The 27,716-nt window shown below is 47.2% G+C and overlaps 3 protein-coding genes across 4 annotated transcripts in view; all 3 read left to right on the top strand.

Annotated features, from left to right (window-relative positions):
- Positions 1 to 663: 663 nt before the first annotated feature.
- On the top strand, positions 664 to 5,896 carry LOC127210150 (zinc finger protein 709-like). The gene is made up of 5 exons (XM_051169821.1): positions 664 to 694; positions 2,188 to 2,297; positions 3,563 to 3,689; positions 3,906 to 3,966; positions 4,945 to 5,896. Exons 1-5 carry the CDS (start codon positions 664 to 666, stop codon positions 5,894 to 5,896), a joined length of 1,281 nt encoding a protein of 426 aa, XP_051025778.1.
- A 7,784-nt stretch (positions 5,897 to 13,680) lies between these two features.
- Positions 13,681 to 27,716, top strand: part of LOC127210226 (zinc finger protein 14-like) — a 75,776-nt gene continuing 61,740 nt past the window's right edge. The window contains exons 1-3 of one of the 2 annotated variants that reach the window (XM_051169913.1): positions 13,681 to 13,824; positions 19,031 to 19,177; positions 19,255 to 19,287. The gene's annotated coding sequence lies outside the window, so the exon portion shown is untranslated. Of the gene's footprint in view, positions 13,825 to 19,030; positions 19,288 to 27,716 lie in introns of both variants that reach the window. The other variant, XM_051169911.1, reaches the window with a different exon arrangement.
- Positions 25,732 to 27,209, top strand: LOC127210149 (zinc finger protein 709-like). The gene has a single exon (XM_051169820.1). The coding sequence runs from the start codon at positions 25,732 to 25,734 to the stop codon at positions 27,160 to 27,162; it is 1,431 nt and encodes a 476-aa protein (XP_051025777.1). The 3' UTR covers positions 27,163 to 27,209.

The following is a 27,716-nucleotide window of genomic DNA, read 5'->3' as shown; positions in this document are numbered from 1 at the left end:
TTCTGCTTAAATGTAAATCTCCCCTGAACAGAGCCAAGTTTGGGCTGGAGCAAAAGGCAGGGGACTGTGCCAGTCCATCACTTCAGCTCCTGCTGTCACTCAGGAGTCGCTGGGCGGCCTTAGCCAATCAGGGCTTCCCCTCTCACTGCTCAATCAAAAGCGCCCTAGGGCGGCGGGAGGCGGGCTCCCTCCGGCCGCCATGCTGTGGCTAGAGCTCCGCGGCTGAGGGAGGCCTCCAGGCGCGTGTGCTGCGCTGCGCTGCGGCCGCCGCTGCCGAGCCTGTGAGGAGCGCGGGCGAGCTCGGGAGCCGCGACATGGTGAGCGCGGGGCCGCTGTCCGCAGAAGGCGGGAAGCGGCAGCTATGATGGCTCTCCTCGTCTGCGGAGCCGACCCGCTGCGGTTGGCGGCGACCTGCCTGGGCTGCCGCCGCGCAGCTCCGCCCCTCGGCCGCGTCTGCGCAGAGCGCTGGGCGCCGCAGGGCAGGCCCCGCCCCCCGTGCCGCTGACGTCACGGCCACAAAGCGGTTTTGTTGTACTGGGAAGCAGGTTGCTAACCCCAAAGGTCCCGTAGGCTCCCTGAGCTGTCTTCGCATTTTGGTGGAGAGTCCTCTTTGAGTTGATTCTGTGGAAGTTGTAAACTCTATAATTTTTTTTTTGTTTACGCATGCCTAGGTTGTTGGATATTTGTGAAGACCGTACTCATTGTTTCATTTGCTCTTTAAAAAAAAAAAACAACTGACCGTATTGTAGGTTTGGTTTTGGTCTTTTTGTAACGTTTTGTAGATAGATTTGCTTACAAATATTCGTACACTATTATGGTTATTAAAATTTTTGTAAAGATAAAGTGTGGGTTTTTGTTTTTTTGTTTTTTGTTTTTTGTTTTTTTTTTTTTTTGAGACAAGGTTTCTCTGTGGGGCCTTGGCTGCCCTCGACTCGGCTTTGTAGACCAGGCTGGCCTCGAACTCACAGCGATCCACCAGCCTCTGCCTCCCAAGTGCTGGGATTAAAGGCGTGTGCCATCACGCCTGGCTAAGTTAGTGTTATTTTGTGTGCTATTTATTTAGAATTGTGTTGAATATTGATTTTTTTTTCCCCCCCTTACATATAAACTTTAGGGCAACTTTCTGCTGTTACACAAGATGTTAGGATTCTTGCTGGGATTGTGTTTGGAATTTATAGTTTAAATTGAGGGAAGCAACATCTTAATGTGCTTTTTTTTTTTTTTTTTTAAACTTAAGATTTATTTATTATTTATACAGTATTCTGCCCACATGTGTGCCTGCCCACCATAAGAAAGCACCAGATCTCATTACAGGTGGTTGTGAGCCACCATGTAGTTCCTGGAAATTGAACTTGGGACCTTTGAAAGAGCAGACGGTGTTCTTAACCTCTAAGCTATCTCTCCAGCACCTTAATGTGCTTTTTATCAGGACCATTGCAATATTGAATATCTCAATTTTTTTTTCGAGACAGGATTTCTCTGTGTAGCCTTAACTATCCTGGACTAGCTTTGTAGACCAGGCTAGCCTTGAACTCACAGCAATCCGCCTGCCTCTGCCTCCCGACGGCTGGGATTAAAGGCCTGCGCCACCACTGCCCCCTCAAATTTTTTTGACTTATTTGAAAAACAGGGTTTTTTTTGATACTCAGGTTGAGGCCATGGGAAACTTGTATTTCTGTTGGTGAACTGAGACACCACTTAGAAACAACATTATAGTTACAAAGTAGCAATGAAAATAATTTTATGGTTGAGGCTCACCACAACATGAGGAACTATGTTTTTTGTTTGTTTGGTTTTTGGAGACAGGGTTTCTCTATGATATAGCCTTGGTTGTCCTAGACTGGCTTTGTAGACCAGGCTGACCTGGAACTCAGAGATCTGCCTGCCTCTGCCTCCCGAGTGCTGGGATTAAAGGGCGTGCACCACCGCTGCCAGGCTGAGGAACTATGTCAGGGTGGCAACACTAGTAAGGTTGAAACCACTGCTCTGTGTAGTCCTGGCTATTGTGCTTTAAAAATTATCTGTATTATCTATAGGCCCAGCTAGTGATCAATCAAGACACAGACACTTGTTATATTTTAAAATAGCCTTAGTTAACCTGGGGCAGGGCAGATAGCAATCCTCTAAACACATGGGGGCGGGGTGTAGGGGGACAGCGTATCAGAGCTCCCTTCCCCACCTCCCTAGCCTGGACAGCCTCAGCCACAGGCCTTGTCACCCGTCACCGAGACCGTGAGGCCAGCGCTCCCACACCCACCATCTCCATCAATCCCCTGTGCTGTCGCCAAGCGTGTTGTGTGAGACCGCAGGGACATGACACAAACTCTGTTCATCCCCAGATAGGGAACCAAGGACGGACCAAAGTACCAATTCCACCAGTGTTTTGTTTTGTTTGAGACAGGGTCGCTCTGTGTAGCCCTTGCTGTCCTGGACTCACTTTGTAGACCAGGCTGGCCTCGAACTCACAGTGATCTGCCTGCCTCTGCCTCCTGAGTGCTGGGATTAAAGGTGTGCGCCACCACGCCCAGCTCCACCACTGTCTTATGGCAGGGGGATTACCTAGAGGAGTGGGGATGAGTAAAGGTCAGCAGGGTCATGGAAAAGCCCATCCCCACACAGGTGGTGACCCAAGAAAGCCGCCTCCCCAGAGCACTCTGCAGGACAGCTGGGCAGCTCTCCTTCTGGCAGCCCTGTTTGCCACATCTATAAATTTGGGGAGTGGCCCCATCAGCCTTGTAGGTTCCTACTTCCCCAAAGCAGTGACATTTCCCAACTCTCCCGAGCTTCATCCACCATCAGAAAGGAATGCCTCACGTTGGAGAGAATGGCTACCTAGCAGCCTAGAAATGATTTCATCATTTAAAAATTATTATTATTATTATTATTATTATTATTATTATTATTATTATTTTATTTTTTTTAGGTAGCATTTTTTCTGTGTAGCCTTGGCTGTCCTGGAACTCATTATGTAGACCAGGCTGGCCATGACTTCACAGAGCTCTGTCTACCTCTGCCTCCTGAGTGCTAGGATTAAAGGCGTGCGCTGCCACAGCCAGTCTCACATACTCACCCATTTTAACTGTCGTGATAGCACCTGTGACGTGTCCGCTAGAGAAGCTCATTAGACTCATTACCAACAATTTTCTTTCTGAAGGACAATGGAAGTCTAGAAAGTTCCATAGTATCTGCACAAATCATTTATGTTGAGTGATTTATCCGTTATATTCACGCAAACTCTTATGAAAATACTAATTTCCTCATGCCATCAAAATTTAAATGTAGGAGGAATTTCTAAGGACAAGCAGGCTCTGGCATGCTAGTGTTAAACCTATTCTAGACACCAGGGGGAGGCCTCTAAGACAGGAAGTAGACAGGCGCTGTAGAGAGGACAGGGCAGAGAGTCCTGCATCCTGTGCTGAGCCCCGCAGTGAGAGCAGCGCTGCTACAGTGCTGTTCTCCAATCCCTCAGTGCTTGTGTGATGCCTTCCCTGTCATGGGAGAGATGTATGGATCCCACAGAGCCGAGTGAACCTGTTGTCAATCAAGTATGTGCCATGTTTAGGCCTCGGTGAGCTTTGAGGACGTGGCCGTGCACTTCACCCAGGAGGAGTGGGCTCTGCTGGACCCTTCCCAGAGGAGTCTGTACAGAGACGTGATGCAGGAGACCTGCAGGAACCTCGCTGCCGTAGGTACGGATATCATCCTACCATCTCTTCATAAATTAGGGAGCAAGTGTCTCTTGGTACCAGTGCTCATTGAGGATTTAGGCTACTGAAAGGAAGAATGTGGTGAATAAACCAGACATGTTTTCTATAGACAGTGAGGTTAGAAACTGGCTTTTTTTCTTTTTTTTCCTTCAGTGATCTCTAATAACTTACCCTTAATTTTCTGGGTCTGCCTTGTAGAAAACAGAAGGGAAGAGGAGAATGTTGAAGACCATTATAAAAATCCTGGGAGAAATCCGAGGTAATTTGTATCAAAAGTTGAAGCAAAGGTACTTAAAGGAATCTTAATGTCCCATGGATATTTAAGGAAACGAAAACAAAAAGCTTTAAGTTATTTCATCATTACAAAAATTATACCTGGGGCTGGAGAGATAGATGGCTCAGAGGTTAAGAGCACTGCCTGCTTTTCCGGAGGTCCTGAGTTCAACTCCCAGCAACTACACGGTGGCTCACAGCCATCTATAATGTGATCTGATGCCCCCTTCTAACCTGCAGGTGTACACACAGGCAGAGCACTGTATAATAATAAGTAAGTAAATCTTTATTAAAAATTGTACCTAAATTATGGCTCTAAAAATATCTGTACTGGAGCTGGGCGTGGTGGCACACACCTTTAATCCCAGCACTTGGGAGGCAGAGGCAGGAGGATCACTGTGAGTTCAAGGCCAACCTGGTCTATAAAGTGAGTCTAGGACAACCAAGGCTACACAGAGAAACCCTGTCTCGAAAAAACAAAACAAGCCGGGCGTGGTGGCGCACGCCTTTAATCCCAGCACTCGGGAGGCAGAGGCAGGTGGATCGCTGTGAGTTCGAGGCCAGCCTGGTCTACAAAGTGAGTCCAGGACAGCCAAGGCTACACAGAGAAACCCTGTCTCAAAAAACCATTAAAAAAAAAAAAAAAAAAAAAAAAAAAAAAAAGAAAAAAGAAAAAAACAAAACAAAATCTGTGCTGAAATGTAAGGGCACCAATCAGCGTTTGCAGGGTTGCAGGGGGCCTTCCCTTGCAAATGTTCCTTGGAACTTGCATCAGTGAACACCACTGTTCTGATTATCGCTCTGTGGGAGCCACACTATAGAGCCATCAATCCGCTTAGTTTTACACTGTTCAGAGGTGTCAGAAAGCACACACTTTAGCTGATTTCGGGAGCAGTGTATGACATCAGTCTAATACGCAGTTAGCAGTAAAGCATCTGTTGCTAACGTGCTTGTCCTTTCTCAGTTCTGTGTTAGGGACCCCCTGCAGGAGTACAGACAATGGTCAGAATGAAGAAACCATGGCGTGGATAGCACATCTCCACCCAAGCGTGACAGTCCCTCCTGGACTAATACCACGTGACGCCACTGTGTGCAGAAAGGTTTCCATGTGTCACGCATCCTCGGATAGGCATGTCACATCTCACCCTCGTTATAAATCACGTGAACATGAGGCATGTGCGGCCAGGCAATATGATTTGAACTCTCTCGCCAGCTTCCGGAGGTGTATGGGTGCTCACGCTGGGAATGGGCCTTGTGGATGTGAGGTATGTTTAAAATCGTTCTGTTTTCCAAAGTCGTTAGGAATACATCGGGAGGCTCACGGTGGAAAACCACCCCATCAACACAAGGAGTGTGGAAAGGCCTCTGTTTATACAACTGGAGGAACACACGCTATGGGGAACTTTCATCAATGTAATGTATGTGGTAAAGCCTTGAGTTCCTCCTCTTCCCTTCAGAGGCATGAAATAATTCACACTGAAAGACTCTATGAGTGCACATATTGTGGTAAAGCTTTTAGATATCCCAAGTATCTTCGGTTGCATGAAAGAATTCATACTGGAGAGAAACCCTATGAATGTAAGCAATGTGGTAAAACCTTTAGATTTCCTGGTGCCTTGCCGCTACATGAAAAAATCCATACCGGAGAGAAACCCTATGAATGTAAACAGTGCGGGAAGGCCTTTAGATTCCCTGGTTCCTTGCCGTTACATGAGAAAATCCATACCGGGGAAAAGCCGTATGAATGTAAGCAGTGCGGGAAGGCTTTCCGGCGGCACTATCATCTCCAGTTACATGAGAAAATCCACACCGGGGAAAAACCCTACGGCTGTAAGCAGTGCGGGAAAGCCTTCAGGCGGCACAGCCACCTTCAGCGACACGAGCGGACTCACGCTGCAGAGACCCTACACGTGTAAATAACATGCCAAAGCCTCTACACGGCACAGCTATCTCCCATTACATGAAACAGTGCGTACTGGAGGGAAACCTGCTGCCAGTGTGAACAGTGTGAGAACATCTTGCACTTACACGAAGTCAAGCATGTTAGGTGCAAACCCTGAAGTAGACACTGTGGTGAGGCCTTTAGATGTGACCGCTATCTTCAGTTGCATAAAGACATTTATGCCGGAGAAAGGTACATGAGTGTGGAGATTGTGGTGAAGCTCTTAGATTTTACACTTGACAGGGACAGAAAAAAAACACATCCTGGAAGGACGTCCTCTGAATGTAAATAGTGTGGCCAAAAGGTCACCCACCACAGACAAGACATAGCCTGTATGTGAGAAAACCCTATAAATGTAATATATATCTATATGTATATATATATATATATTTTTTTTTTCTCCTTTGTGTACAAGAGATCTTTTCAGTTCTTTCATACTCAATAAATTTCTAAGAATGTAAACAGTGTGGAAAAGGCATCCGTCACCTGTCATGGTTTCATCAACAGTGTTGTGTGGGGCTTTTAATTGGGGGAAACATGGAAAAAAATGTTTACTTACCTCAGATGAGAACCAAATAATGGGTCTTTCAAAGCCGAGCTTGCCGAACCAGTTGACTTTCTTGGCGTTACTTACAGGACCATGGACAGCTCACAAGCACATACCTCGCCAGCCACGCCCCCCCCCCCCCCCCCCCGACCCCGACAGCTTGGGCGTAGTTGACTACAGCCCTGTAGACCTGCACAGCTTGGAGGGACCTTGGCCAGCCAGAGTCTCTTAGCAATTGATTACTGTTCTATAGCCTGGGAGGTGCTCTGAAGGTTTTAAGCTTCAGCTTTCTGGAACTTAGAAGTTAACTAGTTGGCTGGGTGTGGTGGCACACATCTTTAATCCCAGCACTTGGGAGGCAGAGGCAGGTGAATCTCTGTGAGTTCAAGGCCAGCCTGGTCTACAAAGTGAGTCCAGGACAGTCAAGAGTACACAGAGAAACCCTGTCTTGAAAAGCCAAAATAAATAAATAAATAAAATAAAACAAAATAAAAAAAGAAAGAAAGAAAGTTAGCTGTAACTTTTGCTGTTCAGTCTCTGAATACTGAGAAAGTTCAGAACTTAACTGAAGTCCTGACGAACAGTCTCTGATGATGGACAGTCTAGCTAGCCATTTGAAATTCTCCCAGATGCAGATTTAAAACAATTGAATTATATATTATTTGAACAGTATTCAGCCCACATGTGTGCTTGTGCTTGCACACTACAATATAGTTGTGAGCCACCATGTAATTGCTGGGAATTGAACTCATGACCTTTGGAGGAACAGACAGTGCTCTTATCCTCTGAAGCATCTCTCCAGCCTCCTGGATGTAGATTTTTGTGGAAACAGTTTTTGAGGCCATTTATAAGGTTTAGTCACCTGATCTACTCCCCCCCACCCCACCCCCCGCTTCTGTGTGTGTGTGTGTGTCTGGTCCTTTTGCTTTGCAAAATATATAAATGTTCAAAGGTATTACACATTCGCGTATTAATATATGTATGGGCCATGCACTAAGTACAGTTCAGCTGATCCTCTGCTCTCTGTTTGATCAGGTAATATACCAAAATCTCTGCCATTTAAACATAACATGAGAAGTCCTGAGGAATTTGTAGCCAAAGACTTATTGGCCGTGCATAACTGAAACCTTGCCTCAGTCAGTCTCGGAGCTGTTCAGCAAATTATGTTACTTGTCCTGTTTTGATTTTCTTGATTTCTCATCTTCTTTCTGGAACCAAGATCTTTAGGAGGTCTCCCCCAATCAAATCTTATTTCCAGCAGTTTAGATGGAATACATAGCTTTTTGGTTCCTGTTGAGACAAGAGCATATTTTCCTCCCCAACACAACATATTTTCTGTCTTCCATTTTGGAATTAGGACCTTTACACATTGATCCAATTCAACAGTCCTTCCTAAAATCTAGTATGTTCCAGCAGGTGTGGTATTTGTCTCATTTGAAATTTTTAAAATCAATAAATCATTATTTAATCTATTTTTAGAGATATTTCCCTTCTGGTTTATGACCACACTTTTAAAAATTATTGGTAAATATTTTTATAATTGTTTGCCCTATGGGATTATAATTTTTATCTGTAATAGGTTTCATGTCATATTGTCTAAAAGACTGTTGTATTCCAATGGATACACAGGCTGAAGCACCATCAGCCCCAGTTTGCAAAGGCTTCTCCAAGACAGTCCTCATCTGTAACAAACGTGTAACCCTAGAATCCTGCTTTCCAGAATCTAAGGCAAGGCCCGTTGGAATTCTGTACATGAACCTATGGCATGGTGCATGGATCTCAGCTCTCTGATCTCTGCAAAATGGAGCACACAAGCCACGGTGTGACCTTGTTCCAAGGCAACACCACACAGCATCTGCGCTCCTGCTTCCGCATATCGACCTTCATGCAGTAACTGAGCCTTGGAGGTGCACACACAGTATCCTGTCTGACATGGCAGCCTAAAGCTGAGGCCTTTCTAGGCAGTATCTCAGTGGGCTGCCATTTTGCAATTTCTTCAATCCTTTGTGGATTTTTATTTTTTTTTTGGTTTTTCGAGACAGGGTTTCTCTGTGTAGCCTTGGCCATCCTGGACTCACTTTGTAGACCAGGCTGGCCTCGAACTCACAGCGATCCGCCTGCCTCTGCCTCCCAAGTGCTGGGATTAAAGGTGTGCGCCACCACGCCCGGCCCTTTGTGGATTTTTATTTTTATTTTTTTTTTAATCTGGAACTATCTTTTTTGGTGTTACTGTAAGTTCCAGATTGGATTTTCCTGAAGGTTTTCTATTTTGAATAAAGATTTCTCCAACTTTGGTTCCAAGACCTTTAACTTAACATCTAATTTACTAGTCTTTTCATCACGAGTCTGTCTTATCTTGATCTCTCCCAAAGAGGACATACAAAAGTGACACTGTCATTGGAAAATTATTTTTATGCTGAAAGAAACAAACTCAAATGGAACCCAGAGCGCTGTGTCACTGTGTCTTCCTCCATTTTCACCATAGTCAATAATCTTTCATCTCAAAACTTGTCCTTAAGGACTTTACTTTCTTAGACTCAGCTTCCCTTTTAGACCTGACCAATTCAGATGCTGGAGGCTTCTCAGCCTCTGGCTCCTGCTTCTAGGAAAAAGCTTTTTTTTTCCCCCCCTTCCTCAAGGGAAGGAAGCTCCATTCTGGGAAGTTATTGGCTCCACAAATGTTTGCTCCTCTGGCTTACAAGAATCAGACCACCAAAAAAAAAAAAAAAAAAAAAAGAATCAGACCACCAAAAGCCCCTTCTCAGGGACTGAGGTTTTGGCCTTGACTGACAAAGTCTGGCTCTGAGAAGCTTGCTTGTGTTAAAGCCACTTTTAACAAAATTTTTATTTTTTATTTTTATTTTTACCAAGGGCTACTACTTAAAGGAACTGTCTCGGCTTTGCCTCTCTGAGGTTTGTATCAGGTTTTGTTGTTCTGCTGTCATCTGGAGGCCTGCTACTCTGCTAGGGTCTGTCAATTCAGGAAGTCGTGAGCTGTGAGCTCCTCCCTTAGAAACTGCTTGCTCAGCTGGGCATGGTGGCGCACGCCTTTAATCCCAGCAGTTGGGAGGCAGAGTCAGGCCTGGTCTACAAAGTGAGTCCAGGACAGCCAAGGCTATGCAGAGAAACCCTGTCTCAAAAAATCAAACACACACACACACACACACACACACACACACACACACACACACACGGCACACTCCCACAAGAAGACCAACAGAGTCAACTAACCAAGGACCATGGCAGCTCACAGACACTGACCCACAAGGCAAAAAGCACGCATGGACGGGACCTGGGCCCCTGCACACATGTAGCCAATGGGCAGCTTGGTCTTCATGAGGGTCCCCTAGTAAGTGGAGTGGACATGGACTCTGTTGCCTGCTTTTGGACCCCTTTTCCCTGGCTGGGCTGTCTTGTTGGGCCTCAGTGGAAGAGGACTCCTTTTGTCCTGTTGGGACTTGATATACTAGGTAGGGTTGAGCAGAAGGGAAGAGGAGAAAGGGGGAAGAGAGTGGGTGGGCAAGACTTGGAGGGAAGGATGGAGGGGATGTGATAAGGATGTAAAGTGAATTAAAAAAAAAGCAAAAAAAAAAGCACAAGTGTACACAGAGCCAAGCCACCTGCTACCACAGATGGGTGTGGCGCCCAGAAAGGGAATACTGTGTCCCTGATGAACCACTTTTTTCTTTCTCTCTCTTCTTCCTTTCTTTGAGACAGGGTTTCTCTGTGTAGCCTTGGCTGTCCTGGACTCCCTTTGAGGCTGGCCCTGAACTCACCGAGATCCGCCAGCCTCTGCCTCCCGAGGGCTGAGATTACAGGCGTGCGCCAACCATGCTTGGCCAAATCATTTTATTTCATTTGTTTTGTCCGCATGTATGTATGTGCACCATGTGTGAGTTCACAAGCCAATCTGCTAGCCTATCTGATCGGCCTTTAGGTTGCTTAGCAACCTCTGACATCATCATCCGACACCCACCACCAGGTGTGTGCCAGAGGCACCAGATGTAAATGGACAAACATGCCACTTCCTCTCTCTCTTACTTCTCTCTTGCACTTTTGTTGTTGTTGTTGTTGTTGTTGTTTTGTTTTTCGAGACAGGGTTTCTCTGTGTAGCCTTGGCCATCCTGGACTCACTTTGTAAACCAGGCTGGCCTCGAACTCACAGCGATCCACCTGCCTCTGCCTCCCGAGTGCTGGGATTAAAGGCGTGTGCCACCACGCCCGGCTCTCTCTTGCACTTTTTAAAAAGGGTGTTCCCTTTCCATTTCTGTCTCCCCACTGTCTCTCTGTTTCTGTCCCTCACCACCCTCATGGTGGGCCCTAACTCCTCTCCCCTAACCTTCTCCCAAATAAAATCTCTCCGTATCTTATGTGTTGCCTGGCAGCTCATTATTTATTTATTGATTTATTTACTTACTTATTAAGTATCAATGTCTTGCCTGTATGTATGCCTGCAGACCAGAAGAGGGCGCCAGATCTCATTATAGATCTTGTGGTTGCTGGGAATTGAACTCAGGACCTTTGGAAGAACAGTCAGTGCTCTTAACCTCTGACCCATCTCTCCAGCCCCTGGCATCTCATTTTAAATGATAACAGTTGGTACACTGGCTGGGAAGAACTCTTTCGGTACATTCTCGGCATGCCAGACTTCTACCCACCACATTGCCCACAACAATTTGCCTTCTGTTCCACTGATTGCTAGGCAACACTGATTGACTTGGTATATTTTTCCTTCCTGGCCAGTGCAAGCTGCAACGGGTCGCCATTTTTACTGACCTTAATATGGTCACCTCTCAGATGAGATGACTTCTTCTTCTTCTCCTCCTCCTCCTCCTTCTTCTTTTGTTTGTTTTTCGAGACAAGGCTTCTCTATGTAGCCTTGGCTGTCCTAGACTCACTTTGTAGACCAGGCTGGCCTCGAACTCACAGTGATCCACCTGCCTCTGCCTCCCGAGTGCTGGGATTAAAGGCGTGTGCCACCACGCCCGGCCTGAGACTCTTCTACTGGCATGGTATTCTTTCCTTCTCTCTCACACACCAAAAATCCTGGTACCAGGTGAAATCATCCTGCTCAGGTGTCTGCCCTGGCCACTGGCAAACGGTGTGACCATAGGTTTGTCCAGATGGTGCCAACTCATTTCTAGTCCCCTGAGCAATCAGTCTTTTTTTTTTTTTTTTTTTGGTTTTTCGAGACAGGGTTTCTCTGTGTAGCCTTGGCCATCCTAGACTCACTTTGTAGACCAGGCTGGCTTTGAACTCACAGCGATCCGCCTGCCTCTGCCTCCCGAGTGCTGGGATTAAAGGCGTGCGCCACCACGCCCGGCTGAGCAATCAGTCTTGTGACTGATTTATTTCTCTCCTCACCCACCCATGGCAACAGAGTCCCCAGCTCAGACCTCCAAGCTTTTTTGGAGATGTATACCTTCTAAATGATGCCGCACAAGTGAAGGAAGGGGGGCATTAAAAACGTTTCTTTCCTTTCCCCTTTTCTTGCTCTAAAACGTAGTTTAGGCAGCCCAATCCCACCACCCGCTACAGACCAAGCTGGGAATCTGATCACTCTCGAACAGCCCTGGAACCTCAGGGCTGCATATGCTGTGCCACCGCCATCGCTGCAGCCACAGCACAGCAGCCTCTGCCCCACCCACCCCTTGCTTCTGCCACTTTTACAGGTATGCCTCGACCATTTGTTAAATTTGATCCTAAATTCTACTTAGAGAGTCTTCCACGTGGCTCTGGCTCCCGCTGCCCTCCACTTCACGCCGCTGTAGGTCCTGCCTCCCGCATTCCCACTCTGCCCCACACCCATGCTTGGTCTTTCGGGTGCTGATGACAGTGACTGTGGCCCTGGCGGCAGTGGTGGCAGCGGCTGGACGCCTTGGTGGCCCCAGCACCACTGCTGGCTGCTTACCACACGTGCCTGATCTCCATGCTGATTTGGGGATAAAAGGGGTGGAGCCATGGCTTTGTCACCATCTTGACTGAGGGCAATCACATGACTGTCATATTTGTTATGGGAAAGTCATAGCTATGCCTCTATCTTTTTTGAGGCCTGTCAGCCCCGTTTAAATCCTTGCTGAGCTGGGCGTGGTACGCACGCCTTTAATCCCAGCGCTCTGGAGGCAGAGGCAGGTGGATCTCTGTGAATTCCAGGCCAGCCTGGTCTACAAAGTGAATCCAGGACAGCCAAGGCTATACAGAGAAACCCTGTCTCGAAAAACAAAAATAAAAACAGAAAAACAAAACAACAACAACAAAAAATCAACTATCTCCTGTCTTCCTTCACTCTTCCATTCCAGTGTATAGTGCAGTTTAGTCATTCCTGTGGCTTCACGGATGTGTGTATTTTCAGTGTGTAAGGCTTCCTTAAATACCTTATGCTGTCCTGGCATAGTGGTGCGGATTTCGTTCAGTTTGTGACTGTTAGGAGAAGCTTTTAATGAAGGATATCCTGATTTCCTGTTTTGTTTTTTTCTTCCACCCCTGGTGTTGGGATTGCAGGAAAAGCAACACTACGTCGGGCTTGGGATGGGTTTTATGCTTAAGAAAAAATGTGCAACTTGTTAACGTTCGAACAATCTATGGCGTGACTTTTGAAATTCCTGATCCCCCAGGACATCAAGTCCTGTTACAGTGTGGTAGGGGGTGAACTGGGCGCTGCTCTAGCTGTGAGGCAAAGGGGTCGCTGCCTTGGGCATTGTGTGTAATGGGACTGTGCGCACAAACAAGCCTGTGTCCAAGAAGAACGGTTAAGTATCTACTGAGTGCAAGCCAGCATTGACAGTTCAGGAAGGCAAAAACAAGTTCAGCCTCAGTGCAAATCTCCCTGGAGCTGATCTGCACGAACCTGGGCAGAAGCCAGGGCTGAGTGGTCCGCGTCTTTTAATTTCAGCTCTCCCACCTAAGGGAGCTTGTCATTCAGGTCTCATCAGCCAATCAGGGCCCTGGGGCAGGCCATTCATTCACAAATACCAAAGGAACCTGCTCCTGTCACTCGGGCCCTCGTGGGGGCAGTGCTAGCCAATCAGGACCTCCAGGCCAGGCCACTCAGGGGCGCTTAAAGGAACTGCTTCATCATTCAGGCCTTGCTAGCCAATTAGGGCAATGGATTCGGGTCATCCCTGCAGTAGCGTCTAGGGAACTCCTGTCAATCAGACTTGTGGCGCAGCTCTAGCCAATCAGGGCTTCGGGGCAAGATGTCCAATCAAGAGCACCAGCCCGAGGCGAGAGGTGGGGTCTTTCCCGCCGCCATGCTGCGGGCTCTCCTCCGTGTCTTAAGCTGGCATCGCGTGGTCCCGTGTGCTGCGCTGTGACTGCCGCTGCCGGGAGCTGGGATGCTCAGCAGCCGCGCCATGGTGAGCGCGGGGCTGCCGTCCCCAGACGGGGAGGATGGGCCGGCTGAGCCGCGGGAGCCGGTGTGATGCGTCCTCCCCGGGGCTGGGCGGAGGGGTGGCGCCGGCCAGCGGACTGGCCCTATGAGGTCCGTGCGGCGACCTGGGCCCCATCATCAGCCAGGGCCGCCGCGGAGGACTCTGGTCACTTCCCCCCTTTCCGGCCTTGTCTACGCAGAGCGCGGGGAGCGGAAGGCTCCGCCTTCTGCGGGGGTAGCTTCCGGGTTAGTGACGTCACCGCGCCGGTGCTGGCGCCCTGTTTGTGCATTTGGTGTCGCACTTATGGCTGGCTGTTCTCTGTGGTCTAGACGTTCTGGATTTTGTATTTCACATATATAGGTCTAGGATGAAGTTTGAGTAGTTAATTTTGAGGAATTCTCTGCTGACTCTTTGAGATGGAGTTTCAGGAACAGTTCTAGAAAAGGTTGTGCTCATTGGATTTCCTTTGCTAATTTATCAAAGGTCAGTTCGTCTCCTTATTTTTAAATTTTGTTTGTGGATCTATTTATTCTTCCTAAACAGTGCGTTGTCTTGTTATTTGATTGGAAATGTTAAGTGTGTGCTGTGGGCTCATCTGTATCGTGCTAACCGCTTTGTTTTGTTTTGTTGTAAGCATCTGCATCTTTACTCATCTGTTTGATGCTACTCATAAGAAATTTTTAGCATTTTAATGGGAATTATGTTAGGTCTATAATTGAAACGGGGAACTAACATTTTAGGATTGTGGCTTCCTGTCATGAGCATGTTGTGCCAGAAACAGACAAACATGTTTGCGTCTTTCCACAATATCAGAATTTATTGGGTAGAAATTTAAAACATGTCACGCCGCCATCGGTAATCTGGCTGAGGCTAAGGCAGGAAATATATAGTTATATGCACACAAGCTGTTTGCAGAATCACTGTAAGTTAAGGACGCTGCAGCACAGTTCAGAGTCCTAGAAGTCCTGAGAGAAAAACAGGTAGTGTTTGAGTTGATGAGATAAATTAGAACCGAAGGGCGGGGGCGGGGGTGGGGGTTGGGACGGGACGGGATGGGACTTTGAGTGAAGCCTGCGGGGAGAGTCAGGTTTGAAAGTGTAGTGTGGTGGTCCAGCTGTGAGATCAAAAGCAGACTGGGGTCTGAGATGAGGTCCTGGTCCCTATGGACAGTTGAGCAGAGCTGCAGCGACAGTTAGGAGTCCCTGCCTAGAGCAGTGGCGTTTACATCAGCTATCAGATGATAGGTTGGCTTTGGGCCGTGCCCCATCCTAGGGCTAGATGTCCGTCACTTTATGAGGCCAGGCGAGGGAGCTGCATCCTTGTCTGAAATATCTTTATATATATATATATTTTTTTTTTTAAATTAATTTTTGCCGGGGATTATGTAGCCCTAGGTGACTTGGAACTTGTACTGGTAATTCTGCACTAGCTCTCCCTTTATTGAGTCAGTTGTTTTCATTACACATTTGTAGCTAGGGCTGGAGGGATGGCTCAGAGGTTAAGAACACTGGCTGCTCTTCCAGAGGTCCGGAGTTCAATTCCCAGCAACCACGTGGTGGCTCACAACCATCTATAATGAGATCTGGTGCCCTCTTCTGGCCTGCAGGTGCACATGCAGCCAGAACACTGTATACATAATAAATACACTTAGGGTTACATAGTAGTTAATGTCTGCAGTTCTGTTACATTGTTTCTATGTATTTCTGTCTCTCTCCTTGCTGGTAAAAAGCAGTGTAATTTGTTTATTTCCACATCTGGTGTTTATTGATTATGTACAGGGAAATGGGCCTTTGTGTATCTGATCAGTTCCTTGAATTCCTGTTAGTCGTGGGGTTTTCTGTGGGTAACGATGGTGTTGTGAATCTCAGTAGATTTCTGACCTTCCCTTGATATATGGTTTTGTTTTGTTTTGTTGTCTGTATTTTTTCCCCAAGTGTTCCTATAATCATACGATTTTTTTTTTTTCACTTGTGAATATGGTGGATTCCATTGATTGTTAGTTTCTTCTGAGTGTGGGGATTGGCATGTGCTCTACCAGTGAGGTTCACTTGCAGCCCCCAGTCCTGAGGTTTCCGTTGTATCTGCCTGAACCTCCACTTGCTTGTGGTATAGTAGTTTTTTGTTTGTTTGTTTTATCTATACATTTAGGGTTTTTTTGTTTTGTTTTTGTTTTTTTGAGACAGGGTCTCAACTGGAGTTATTGATTGTGATCCACCAAGTAGGTGCTAGGAATTGAACCTGGGTCTTTTGAAAGAGCAGCTAGTGCTCCTAACTGAGCCACCTCTACGGCACCATACTTTTATAATTTAAAAAAAAATTAATTTTAACTTATTTTTTATATGTGTTTTTTATTTATTTTTGGCTTTTTGAGACAGGGTTTCTCTGTGTAGTCCTGGTTGTCTTGTAGACTAGGCTGGCCTTGAATTCACAAAGTTCCTCCTGGCTGTCTCCCAAGTGCTAGGCTTCATGGTGTGTACCACCACCACCCTGGCTGGGTATGAGTGTTTTGCTTGCATCAGATGGCCAGACACCGTAGTGACAGATGGTTGTGAGCTGCCATGTGTATGCTGAAAATTGGAAAGAGCAGTGGCCACTAACCACTGAACCACACACCCCTCTAGCCTCACTTAAAAAAAATTAGCATGTATTTTTTGAGATAGGACTTGTGTAGGCAAGAATGACCTTGAACCCCTAGTTCTCGTGCCTGGTCCCAGGTGCTGAACTAACAGGCGTTATTGTCTCAGCCTACACATGACCTAGCTGGAGCACTCCTGGGCAGATGACCAGAGGACTCCGTAGCCTCCTACAGGAGATGCTTGCTCAGCCATGCTCATAGCCACGCTTAGTCTGTAATAACTGGGAAATGGGACCAACCTAGACGGTGAGTGGATAGTGAAGATGCAGATACATAAAGGGCTTCCATTCAGTTATGAAGAAAATCAGAATTATGAAATTTGCAGGTTAGTGCATGAAACTAGATAAAAATAGTGAATGAACCGATACTGGGCTGGGAAGGTGAGCGCCCCGTGTTCTGCTCCCACGGGTGTTAGCGTCGCATCCTTAGATTGCTGTGTCTTACAGCACTGGTAGACGTAAGGACAAGACCCACCAGGGAGCTGCCACGTAGATAATAAAGCAGGAAGAATTGGAGGTGAGGAGTTTAAGCATGGGGGTGGGGTACAGGCTATGAACGGCGTACAGGGCAAAGGAAGGAGAGGTCACAAAACCAAGGATGCTCGGAAAAGCACACGGACACCACTACTTTGTTAGCCAAGCGAAGGACCGTACATAAGTCCTTTTTCTTGTGCTATACAGATAATAAGACATTCTGATTCTCTATGTTTGTGATGCTCTCAATTTCAGGATGCTGAATAATTACCAGTTTTACTGCTTTTATTTTTAATCTATGTATTTGTTTTTTTGTCTTCTGGAGATAGGCCCACTTGGTAGCCCAGGCTGACCTAGAATTTATAGGTTGCACAGGCTGGCCTTGAAGTTGAAACCCTTTTTCTGAGCTTGCTTCCTGCCAGCGGGGAATCACAGTTAGGTGCCACCATGCCTTCAGGGTGTCACTCTACTACAGTTCAATAGCTCTCTGCATTTATAGCCCATGGTGTTGTTTGTGTTTTGATAATTTTTTTAAAAATTAGATTCATTTTATGTGTATGAGTGCTTTGCTGCATGTAGGTCTGTGTCCTGTGTGTGTCTGGCACCAAAGGAGGTCAGAAGATGGTGTCGGAGCCCATGGACTGGAGTTCCCGGTGGTTGTGAGCCGCCGTGTGGGTGCTGGGAACAACCTGGTTGCTCCGCTGAGGCAGGCCAGCTCTTCCTTGAGGTTCTTTGGCTCCATTGCCCAAAATTGGGTCTATCTGAGGTTTTTTTTTGTTGTTGTTGTTTTGTTTTCCCCCAGGACAGGGTTTCTCTGGCTGTCCTAGACTCTCTCTGTAGACCAGGCTGGCCTCGAACTCACAGAGACCCACCTGCCTGTGCTGGGATTACAGGTGTGTGCCACTGCGCCCAGCTGGCTGGCTCTATCTTTGTGGGTTGGTTTTTGGGTTTTCTGCTCCAGCGATCTGTTCACTGCTTACCAGTTGTGTGTACACACTCATGATAGTAGCAATTTTATAGGAAGTCTTCAAAGTCAGGTAGTGCCAGTGTGTGTACAACCCTCCCCCCGCCCCGCGCGTTGTGTTGAGCATTAGTTTTTCTCCTCGCCCTGTCGGAATGTGGTAAGGAGTGTGTTGGATTTATAGTGCAGATGGAAGATACATAATTTCTTACAATGCTGAGGTTTCCATCCTCCTTGATGGTGACTTCTTGTTAGAAATGTTTGGCTCTTGTATAAAGGCTTTTCTCTTCTGTATCTTTTTCTTTTTTAATCTGAGGTGTTGTATGCATCTCTGTTGTAGGAAAGTGAAGGTCTTTTGTATGTTGATGTATCATAAAAGTTGGCAGTAGTTCTCTTTAGTGCCTTGGTTTTGTAAAGAATGCTCTTTCCTTCCACAATCTCAACACCCCTGCATCTCCCCTCTTACAGCCATGTCCTTGCCCTGACTAATTGGTATTATCATGTGACTTTTGGGGGGGCGGGGATCTAACTGGTTTTTTTTGTGTTACATTGATTTCAAAGTTTTTCTTTGGAGCTCTGGGGATTGAGTCAAGGGTTAAGAACCCGGACAATAGAAAGATAAAGATAGAGCCTAGTTCCTCACCTTCACAAAGGCTTTTAGAAAGCTCTATGCTCCCTAAGATACAGGAAACGCCAAAAACAATAAAAACAGCCGACTGCTTCAAAAGGTCAGGTTGGAAACTTTTCCCATGTGTGACTTCAGTGATCTTGGGCCTCAGCCCTAGGAGCCCCACTCAGCTGGGAGCGCCCTTTGAGCCCAGGGACATTAGCAGAGCTTGCAGCAAGGCTGTGCCTGAGAATTTGGCCAGCAGTGTGACGGGAAAGAATGGCCAAGGTTAGATGTGAAAACTGTAGTTAGGGAAGGTGCAGTTGCTCATGATGGAGCCTGAGACAGAGTGTGGGAGGAGCCTGTGGGCGGAGCCAGACAGACCCGGAAGTTGTGAGGCTAACACAGTGTTCAGATCCTGAATATTGCTCGTTGTTCATGTGATGGCTGATCTCCCATCTTCACTGTTGACTTGATTGGCTCTGTAACCAACTAAGAAGCCTATCTCTGTGCAGGTGTGCCAGGAAATTTCAGGAAGGATTAACTGAAGCAAGAAGACCCTGGCCTAGGCTGGGTGGCACTTTGAGTCGTGGCCTCTATTGAGAAGTCCCAAGAAGCAGAAGAAGCAGTGTTGTTTTCCTGCCTGCCTTCACTTCTTGCTGGTGAGTGCATCTGTCCCGTTGCTGCCGCTGCTGTCATCCGTCACTGACATTGGAACTCAGCTTTTTGTGCCTTGCAGTGTGGATGGAAGACCACTGAAGAAGCTGTCCAGGTGTCTTGCAGGCCTTTAGCACCAGACGGAAGCTCCTGAGGCTTCCAGCCTGCGTGGACGGAGCCTCTCCATAATGGAGAGAGCCATCGTTGGGCTATCCAGGCCGGATCAGGTAAGCCAATCTAATACGCACCCATTGTGGTAGATATTAATGCTAACAGTTCTGTTCTGCTAATGGACCCTGATTGGTTCGGTTGCCACCTATGTCCTCTTCCTTTTATTATGAGCTCACCTGAAATATTAGTATTAATATTATTTTTATTTTTTATTTTTGTTTTTTCGAGACAGGGTTTCTCTGTAAACCCTGGCTGTTCTGGACTTGCTTTGTAGACCAGGTTGCCGTTGAATTCACAGAGATCCATCTGTCTCTGCCTCCTGAGTGCTGGGACTAAAGGCGTGCGCCACCACGCCCAGCAACATGAAATTTTTTTCATGAAGGAAAGCATTTAATTGGGACTGGGTTAGAGTTGGCAGGTGTTTAGTCTATCATTGTCATGACGTGGTGCTGGAGAAGGAGCTGAGAGTTCTACATCTTTTCTCTTTTTCTTTTTTCTTTTTCTTTTTTTGGGGGGGGGGTGGAGACAGGGTTTCTCTGTGTTAGTCTTGGCTGTCCTGGACTCACTCTGTAGACCAGGCTGGCCTCGAACTCACAGTGATCTGCCTGCCTCTGCCTCCCGAGTGCTGGGATTAAAGGCGTGCGCCACCACACCTGGCTGAGAGTTCTACATCTTGATCTGTAGGCAGCAGAAGGAGACTGTGTCACACTGGGTGTAGCTTGAGCACAGGAGACCTTAAAGCCCACCCCAACAGTGACACAGTTCCTCCAACAAGACCACACCTCACAATAGTGCCACTCCCTGTGGACCAAACATTTTAACACGAGTCTGTGGGGGCCAGACCTATTCAAACCACCACAGCCTCTGAGAAGGAAGTATTATCTCATTAAAGGAATAATTATCCCTCCCATCTCTTTAGTTTAGCTTAAAGCTAACCTGCCTTCCTTAAGGTTCCTTCCTTGGCAGGTAATTGGCCAAATCAACTTTATTAACTCTTTGGGTTTTTTTGTTTGTTTGTTTGTTTTTATTTGGGGTTTCTCTGTGTAGCCTTGGCTGTCCTAGACTTGCTTTGTGTCCCTAGACTCACTTTGTAGACTGGGCTCAGACTCACAGAGATTATCTGCCTCTGCCCAAGTGCTGGGATTACAGGTGTGCACCACTGTGCCAGGCCTCTATTAACTCTTTTTTTCTTAAAGTTCTTGTGTCAGCCTCTACACCTTTTTTTTCTTTTCTTCTTTTTCTTTTTAAAAAATATTTGTTTATTTTTATGTATGAGTACTCTGACTGCATGCACAACTACAGGCCAGAAGAAGGCGTCAGATCATATTATAGATGGTCATGAGCCACCATGTGGTTGCTGGGAATTGAACTCAGGACCTTTGGAAGAGCAGGCGGCGCTCTTAACCACTGAGCCATCTCTCCAGCCCCCCGTGTATAACTCTTAAGGGCAGGCACAGTGCCATGCCTCTCCACTCAGAGTTAGACTTTATTTGACTGGAAGGCACTAGCTTTTCCCTTAATGATGCATCAGAGCTACTCTAATGCTTCTTTCTATGAAGAATCATTTAGGAACCAGAGCAAAGATTAGAGCCCTCAAATATTTCTGACATTTGACATTTCTGAACACTGAAAAAGGAAAAAAGGAATAAGGGAGGAATAAGACAAAACAAGTAAAAGTAAAATTGGACTCATTTGAGCAGAGGATAAAGACCAGGTGTGGTTTTTGTACAAAAGCTCAATGTTGGAAGATCCAGGCAGAAAAGCCACCCCACTGTCCGCACTTGGTTTTGGGAGGATGTGACTGGTCCACTAGGTTTTTCTGTGTTAGTATTGATACATGGATAGGCTGTCAGAAGGAGAACAGAGGTGCTGCAGGCTGCCCTGGTTATGTAACTCAGCCGTGCCGAGCCTTTTGCCCTGGCCACCTGTGTTCTTGTGCTCTCAGGCCACAGAGGCCAAATTCGGAGCGTGAATTTCCAAGGACAGCCAGCCTCCTGGGTCCTCATGGCACCGCTGCCGAGTGTTGGGATGACAGGGTGTGCGTGGGATAAGAAGTGCAGGTCACTGGTGAAAGAAAGTGGGCGGGGAAGGTCTCCCAGGGTGCAGTAGTGGGAAGAGTGGTCTGTCTGTCTGTCTCATCTCTGAACATGTCTCAGTGTTTTTACTGAACTCGTATATATGGAGTGACTGGTGGAAACCACAGAATTACGTGGCCGTGCTGTCAGACGTGGACAGATGTGTCGTTCTCACCCACTCTTTTCTGTCCACATGTGGAACGCTTTAGGGTTTGGTGAGCTTTGAGGATCTGGCTGTGCACTTCACCCAGGAGGAGTGGGATTTGCTGGATCCTTCTCAGAGGAGTCTGTACGGAGATGTGATGCTGGAGACCTACAGGAACCTCACTGCCATAGGTGAGGTAGCCTCTCGCTGTCCCCTGTCACTGCAATAGGTGAGGTAGCCTCTCGCTGTCCCCTGTCATTGCCATAGGTGAGGTAGCCTCTCGCTGTCCCCTGTCACTGCCATAGGTAAGGGTAGCCTCTCGCTGTCCCCTGACACTGCCAGAGGTGAGGGTAGCCTCTCGCTGTTCCCTGTCACTGCCATAGGTGAGGTAGCCTCTCGCTGTCCCCTGTCACTGTATGCCTGAGGACACCTGTCTCTGGTTATCGACGGTCGCTGCGATTTGGATGTGGAAAGGGAAGAATGGTGAAGAAACTAGGTGTGGTCACAGCGTGCGCTGTAGTAATTCACCACCCACTTGGTGGGACTGTGTTTCAGGGTATGAGTGGGAAGACGAGGCCACTGAAGACACTGATGAGGATCCGGGAGTAAATCTAAGGTAATTTGCATGCACAAGTGGGAACAGATATCCCTTGAGATTTTAATGTGCTATGAAAGTTTAAGAACTAACAAAACAAATAAGTCCAACTTTAAATTCATTCATCAGTAGATTTTTTTTTTCCGTTAATTTATTCACCTACCGTATTTTCTGGCGTATAAGACAACTTTTTAACCCTAAAGAGTCCGTGCCAAAGTGAGGGGTCGTCTTATCTGCTGAGTACTTACCTGTAGCCTGCTTCCCTTTGCTTCATATGTCCAGCACATGCAGTGGGGGGTGCCTCAGCCGATTCCCTGCTTTGTGCGGGGGGTGGGGCATGAAGCAGGGAGGAGCAAGCCGCACACATCTTCCTGTACCTCCAGGAGGAGGAGAAGGTGAGCGTGGATTGGCTCTCCACCAGAACCCGCCCACTCGACTTGGAGGCCTTTGAGTCTCTGGGTTGCGTGTGGAATGCGCCTTAAAGGGGCAGTGTAGGCTGGCACTGGCTGCTGGCATTTAATAGAGCATCTGGGTGTCTGTGCCCTGCCTGCAAATAGACACATGCCCGAGTCTGCTGCACAGGGGGCAACTGAGGCCACTCTGGGACATAGTGTGGCTGCTCATTCATGCTGAACTTCTGAGGTTTCAGTAGTTGGGAGCGTGTGGTGTTTATTATCCCTGGATGGATTGTATAATAAAATATACAGTATATTATTTGAAGGCTCAAGAGAGGACATTTTATATAGAAAGGGAAATTCCATATGTTAAACAAAAGCTTGCTTCATATAGTCGCCATATGTCCAACAGTCAGAACCCCATCATGGCCGCACCAACGAGAAGAAAGAAATACGAAGCCAGTTTCAAACTCAGAGTTGTAAACTTTGCCATGGAGCATAATAACTGCGCTGCTGCGAGACAATATGGAGTGACAGAAAAGATGGTCCGTGACTGGAAAGCAAATGAGAAAACATTAAAGAGTATGCCGAGGGGTAAGTGTGCATTAAGAAGAGGCACCCCGCATTGGCCGGAACTCGAAAAACAAGTAGCAGACATGGTGAATGAGCATCGCCAAAACGGTTATGTTGTGACCCGAAATCAGATCCGTCTGTTTGCACTTCAGTGGGCCAGATCTAACCCCGATCGCAGCAGCAGATTTAAGGCCACTGTGTCCTGGTGCACTAGATTCATGGGAAGGCATAATATGGTACTGAGGCAAAAGAAGAAAACTGCCCCCAAATTACCTGCAGATCTTGATAACAAAGTAAATAATTTCCATCGATACATAATACGACAGCGCACTAAACATGGCTATGCATTAAGCAGTATTGGAAATATGGATGAAACTCCAATGAATTTTCATATGGTTGGAAATAAAACTGTCCTTCAAAAAGGTAAAATGACAACAGGGCGGGAGAAGTCCAGTTTCACAGTGGTGCTAGGATGCACAGCTGATGGTGCCAAACTGAGGCCAATGATTATTTTTAAGAGAAAAACAATGCCGAAGCTCACGTTCCCCGCTGGTTGCTTTGTACACGTGAATGAAAAGGGCTGGATGGACGAGGAAGGGCTGGGGCTATGGCTTGACAACGTGTGGAGCAGGCGGCCAGGCGGGCTCGTTCAGCAGCGCAGCCTCCTGGTGTGGGACATGTTCAGGGCTCACCTAACTCCCCGCACCAAGGAAAGGCTGGCAAGACTGAAGACAGATGCGGCCGTCGTTCCTGCTGGGTTGACGTCGCTGGTGCAGCCACTGGATGTGTGCCTAAACAGGCCGTTTAAGGACCGCATTCGCGACCAGTGGAATGAATGGATGGTTAGCGGCGAAAAGTCCTTCACAAAAGGAGGAAACATGCGTGCTCCACAGTTGGATGTTCTGTGCAAGTTTGTCATAAAAGCCTGGGATGGTATTGATGCAGAAACAGTAATCAGATCTTTCAAGAAGTGTGGAATATCAAATCCACTGGATGGTGTGGAAGATGACTACACGCAGCAAGAGGAAGAGGAAGATGAAGCTGAGACGTCACCATCTGATACGGAATTCGATCCGTACGATGACTGCCTGACAAATGTACCACAAGATGTCATCGACGTACTTATGACATCAGATGATGAACAGGAGGATTTTGAAGGCTTTTAAAGGGAAACTGTCATGCTAGCAAAACCTGTAAAAGTACTGTCACTTGTGGTTGTAACGGGCATTGTTAACTCGCCAGGGACTTGCCAGGCATTTGTTTTCTCTCTATTGGTTTTTTTTTCTCCCCCCTTCTATCATCATCAGTTCCAGTGGGTTGACAGCTTAGAAAACAAACAGCATGGCAGCTCCCATGGGTTTATTGTCTTATCCTTCCATTCAGCTTTAAAGTGAATTAGGAAAAACTTAAGGTACTGATTTACGTTTACGTTTGATGACAAACAGCCTTAATGTTTATAAGTGAAAGGGTTTTTTTGGTTTTTTGTTTGTTTGTTTGTTTGTTTGCTAAGTTCATGCATGTCATAAGCATTTGAATTAAAATTACCATATTGGAATCTAGTCTGATTTTTTTCATTTTTATTTGGTGTGCATTGGAAGAGGGGTAGTCTTATATGGTGATTATATTCCAAACAGAAAAGTTAGGGGTTGTTTTATATGCCGGAAAATACGGTAATCACTTTACAGCCTGATGGCAGCCCCCTTTCTTCCTTCCAAGTTCCACCCTCATGTCCCCTCCCTCCTCTTTCCCTTCCCCTTCTCAGAGAAGAGGAGGCCCACCATGGGTACCAACTACCCTGGTACATCAAGTTACAGTAGGTCTAAGCAGATCCTCTCTCACTGAGGCAGGTAAGGCAGCCCAGCTCTGAGAAAGGATCCAAAGGCAGGCAACAGAGTCAGGGACAGCCCTGGCTCCCACATGAAGAACAAGCTGCTCACCTGCTACATGCGTGTAGGGTCCCCAGGGCAGCTCACTCTGGCTCCCTCAGTCCTTCTTCCCAGTCTTCTACAAAACTCTCCGTGCTTTTACTGTTGCTTGGCTGTGGGTCTCTGCCTCTGTTTCCATCAGACAGCTTCTTTATCCATTCTTTGGTTGAGGGACATCTAGGTTGTTTCCAGTTTCTGGCTAGTACCAATAAATCTGCAGTGAACATAATTGAGCAGATGTCCTTGTTGTGTGGTGGAGCATCTTTTTGGTGTATGCCCAGGACTAGTATAGCTAAGTCTTCAGGTAGAACTATTCCAAATTTCCTGTGAAGCTGCCAGATTGAGTAGAAAATGTTTATTCCAAATGTATACCTTCTTATAAGATACAGATCTTGCATAGTCCTTTGGAACCGATTCTGAGACACTGCATTAACAAATGCCACCATCTCGATCCTAGGCCTGTGGGAACCATGTTCTGGACCCATCGGTCCACTTACTGCGAGACCTTTCGTGTGGAGGCACACATTCTGCTTGTGTGGGGTGGCAGGCTGTCCAAGCTGGCCTAATAGGCCAACAGTGGTAGAGTAACTGTGGCTAATACGCTCGTCACTCCTCACGGGAGTTACATTTACAGACTTGGTGATACTGAAGGAGGCCGTCAGGGTAGAGCAGCCGTGCCCATGCGCCAGTCTCCATGTGAGCAGCAGTGTGGGGGAGGAATTTTCACGTGTCTTTCATCTTTTGTCAGGCACATCATATCTGACCCTGAGGACACACAGCCCGAACTTGAGGAACCCGAAGAGAAGCCACGTGACTCTGATAATCCTCCGAGCACAGAAGGATGTGCGGAAACGCAGGCTTCGAGTGGCCCTTCGGTGTGCGAGGTGTGTCTGAAGACCTTCGGACTCTATCACCTGACTTACAATGGGCATCACGGCTATGACTACAAGGAGTTAGCAGGAGGCCAGGCTGAGGAGACCGACTGTGAAGGTAATCAGTGTGACAAAGGTTCCCTTCAGAAAGAGAAAAGTCCTACTGGAAAGAAACTCTATGTGTGTCAAGAGTGCGGCAAAGCCTTTCGCTATCCTAGTGCCCTTCAGTTACACGAAAGGATCCATACTGGAGAAAAGCCCTATGAGTGCAAAGACTGCGGGAAAGCCTTCAGGGGCCTTAGCGCCCTTCATTTGCACGAAAGAATCCACACCGGAGAGAAACCCTACGAGTGCAAACAGTGCGGCAGAGCCTTCACGTATCTCAGCGCCCTTCAGTTACACGAAAGAATTCATACCGAGGAAAGACCGTGCGAGTGTAAGCAGTGCGGGAAAACCTTCCGGTACAGCAGAGCCCTCAAGTTACACGAGCGGATTCACACCGGGGAGAAGCCCTACGAGTGCAAACAGTGCGGGAAATTCTTCAGAAGTCACAGGACCCTCAAGTTACACAAGAGGATTCACACCGGGGAGAAGCCCTACGAGTGTAAAGACTGTGGCAAAGCCTTCAGGTGGCTCACGTCCCGCAAGCTCCACGAGAAGATTCACACGGGAGAGAAACCCTATAAATGCCAAGAGTGCGGGAAAGCCTTCCGCTGTCAGGCGTCCTTCCACAGGCATAAAATAACCCACGGCGGGGAGACCTTGTATGAGTGCAAAGAGTGCGGCAAGTCCTTCATTTACCCCTCTCTACTTCAGGTGCACGAAAGAACTCACACCGGTGAGAAGCCGTTTGAGTGCAAGCTGTGCGGGAAAGCCTTCAGGTGCCAGTCCTCGCTTCGGCTGCACGAGAGAACGCACACCGGAGAGAAGCCTTACGAATGTAAACACTGCGGCAAAGCCTTTTCAAGTTACAATTACCTTCGCTTTCACGAAAGGAGCCACACCGGAGAGAAGCCATATGAATGTAAAGAGTGTGGTAAAACCTTCACACACCGCTCTTACCTTCGATCCCATGAGAGAAGGCACACCGGGGAGAAGCCGTACCAGTGCGTGCGGTGTGGCAGGTCCTTCAGCCGGCACAGTTCCTTTAAGAGACATCAGTCCGTCCACGGAGTGGAAAGCCCATATGATTGTCAGCAATATCTAATTCCTTTATCCCCGTTTTCTTCAAAGGAATAATGAAAGAACAGATACTAGCAGCAAACCCTTTGAATGTAAACAGTGTTGTAAAATATCCCCCCATCTACACAGAGCGCAGGCAAAGACTCAGGATGGGGGTGAGCCTTTTCTAGGTAAACTGCAGAGCACACCCTTCAGGGTCACAGTGTCCTTCTGGGCCAGGTGTGCATTTGTTACCAATGTGGTAAGTGTCACTGTCTCACTTCCTTTACGAAGTAAGTTAATCCATGCTGGGCAAACGCCCCATGACTATGCAGGATATGGCTAATCTTCCCTTTATCCCTGTTTGCCTTAAAGTCATGAAAGAATGCATCGTGGTGAAAGGAAAAAAGCCACGTGACTATAAACAATACGGGAAAGCCTTCATGAATGAGGTCACGTGTTGGAGAGGCAATGTGAATGTTAGGCGTGTTAAAGCCTTTAATGTCACTGCTCCCTTAGATTCCATGAACGAACTCCCAAGTGGAAACAAAGCTGTGAAGCCTTCAGGGTCACAGTTCTCCCAGACACAGGGTGATGGTGATGGCTGCCGGGCAGTTCTGTCAGTGGAAGGA

Source organism: Acomys russatus, chromosome 27 (genome assembly GCF_903995435.1).
Source record: "Acomys russatus chromosome 27, mAcoRus1.1, whole genome shotgun sequence".
Classification (NCBI taxonomy): Eukaryota; Metazoa; Chordata; class Mammalia; order Rodentia; family Muridae; genus Acomys; species Acomys russatus.
Note: the sequence above shows the minus strand (reverse complement) of the source record. Positions and strands in the feature narration are given on the sequence as shown.

What these genes read in the sequence shown, in the direction of transcription:
- LOC127210150 (XM_051169821.1), top strand. Translation starts at nt 664, where the DNA reads ATGCCTAGGTTGTTGGATATTTGTGAAGACC. An exon ending in GTTGGATATTTGTGAAGACC is followed by an intron (nt 695 to 2,187) that starts GTACTCATTGTT and finishes CCACCTCCCTAG; the next exon opens with CCTGGACAGCCTCAGCCACA. An exon ending in GCTGTCGCCAAGCGTGTTGT is followed by an intron (nt 2,298 to 3,562) that starts GTGAGACCGCAG and finishes TGCCATGTTTAG; the next exon opens with GCCTCGGTGAGCTTTGAGGA.
- LOC127210149 (XM_051169820.1), top strand. Translation starts at nt 25,732, where the DNA reads ATGCGCCAGTCTCCATGTGAGCAGCAGTGTGGGGGAGGAATTTTCACG.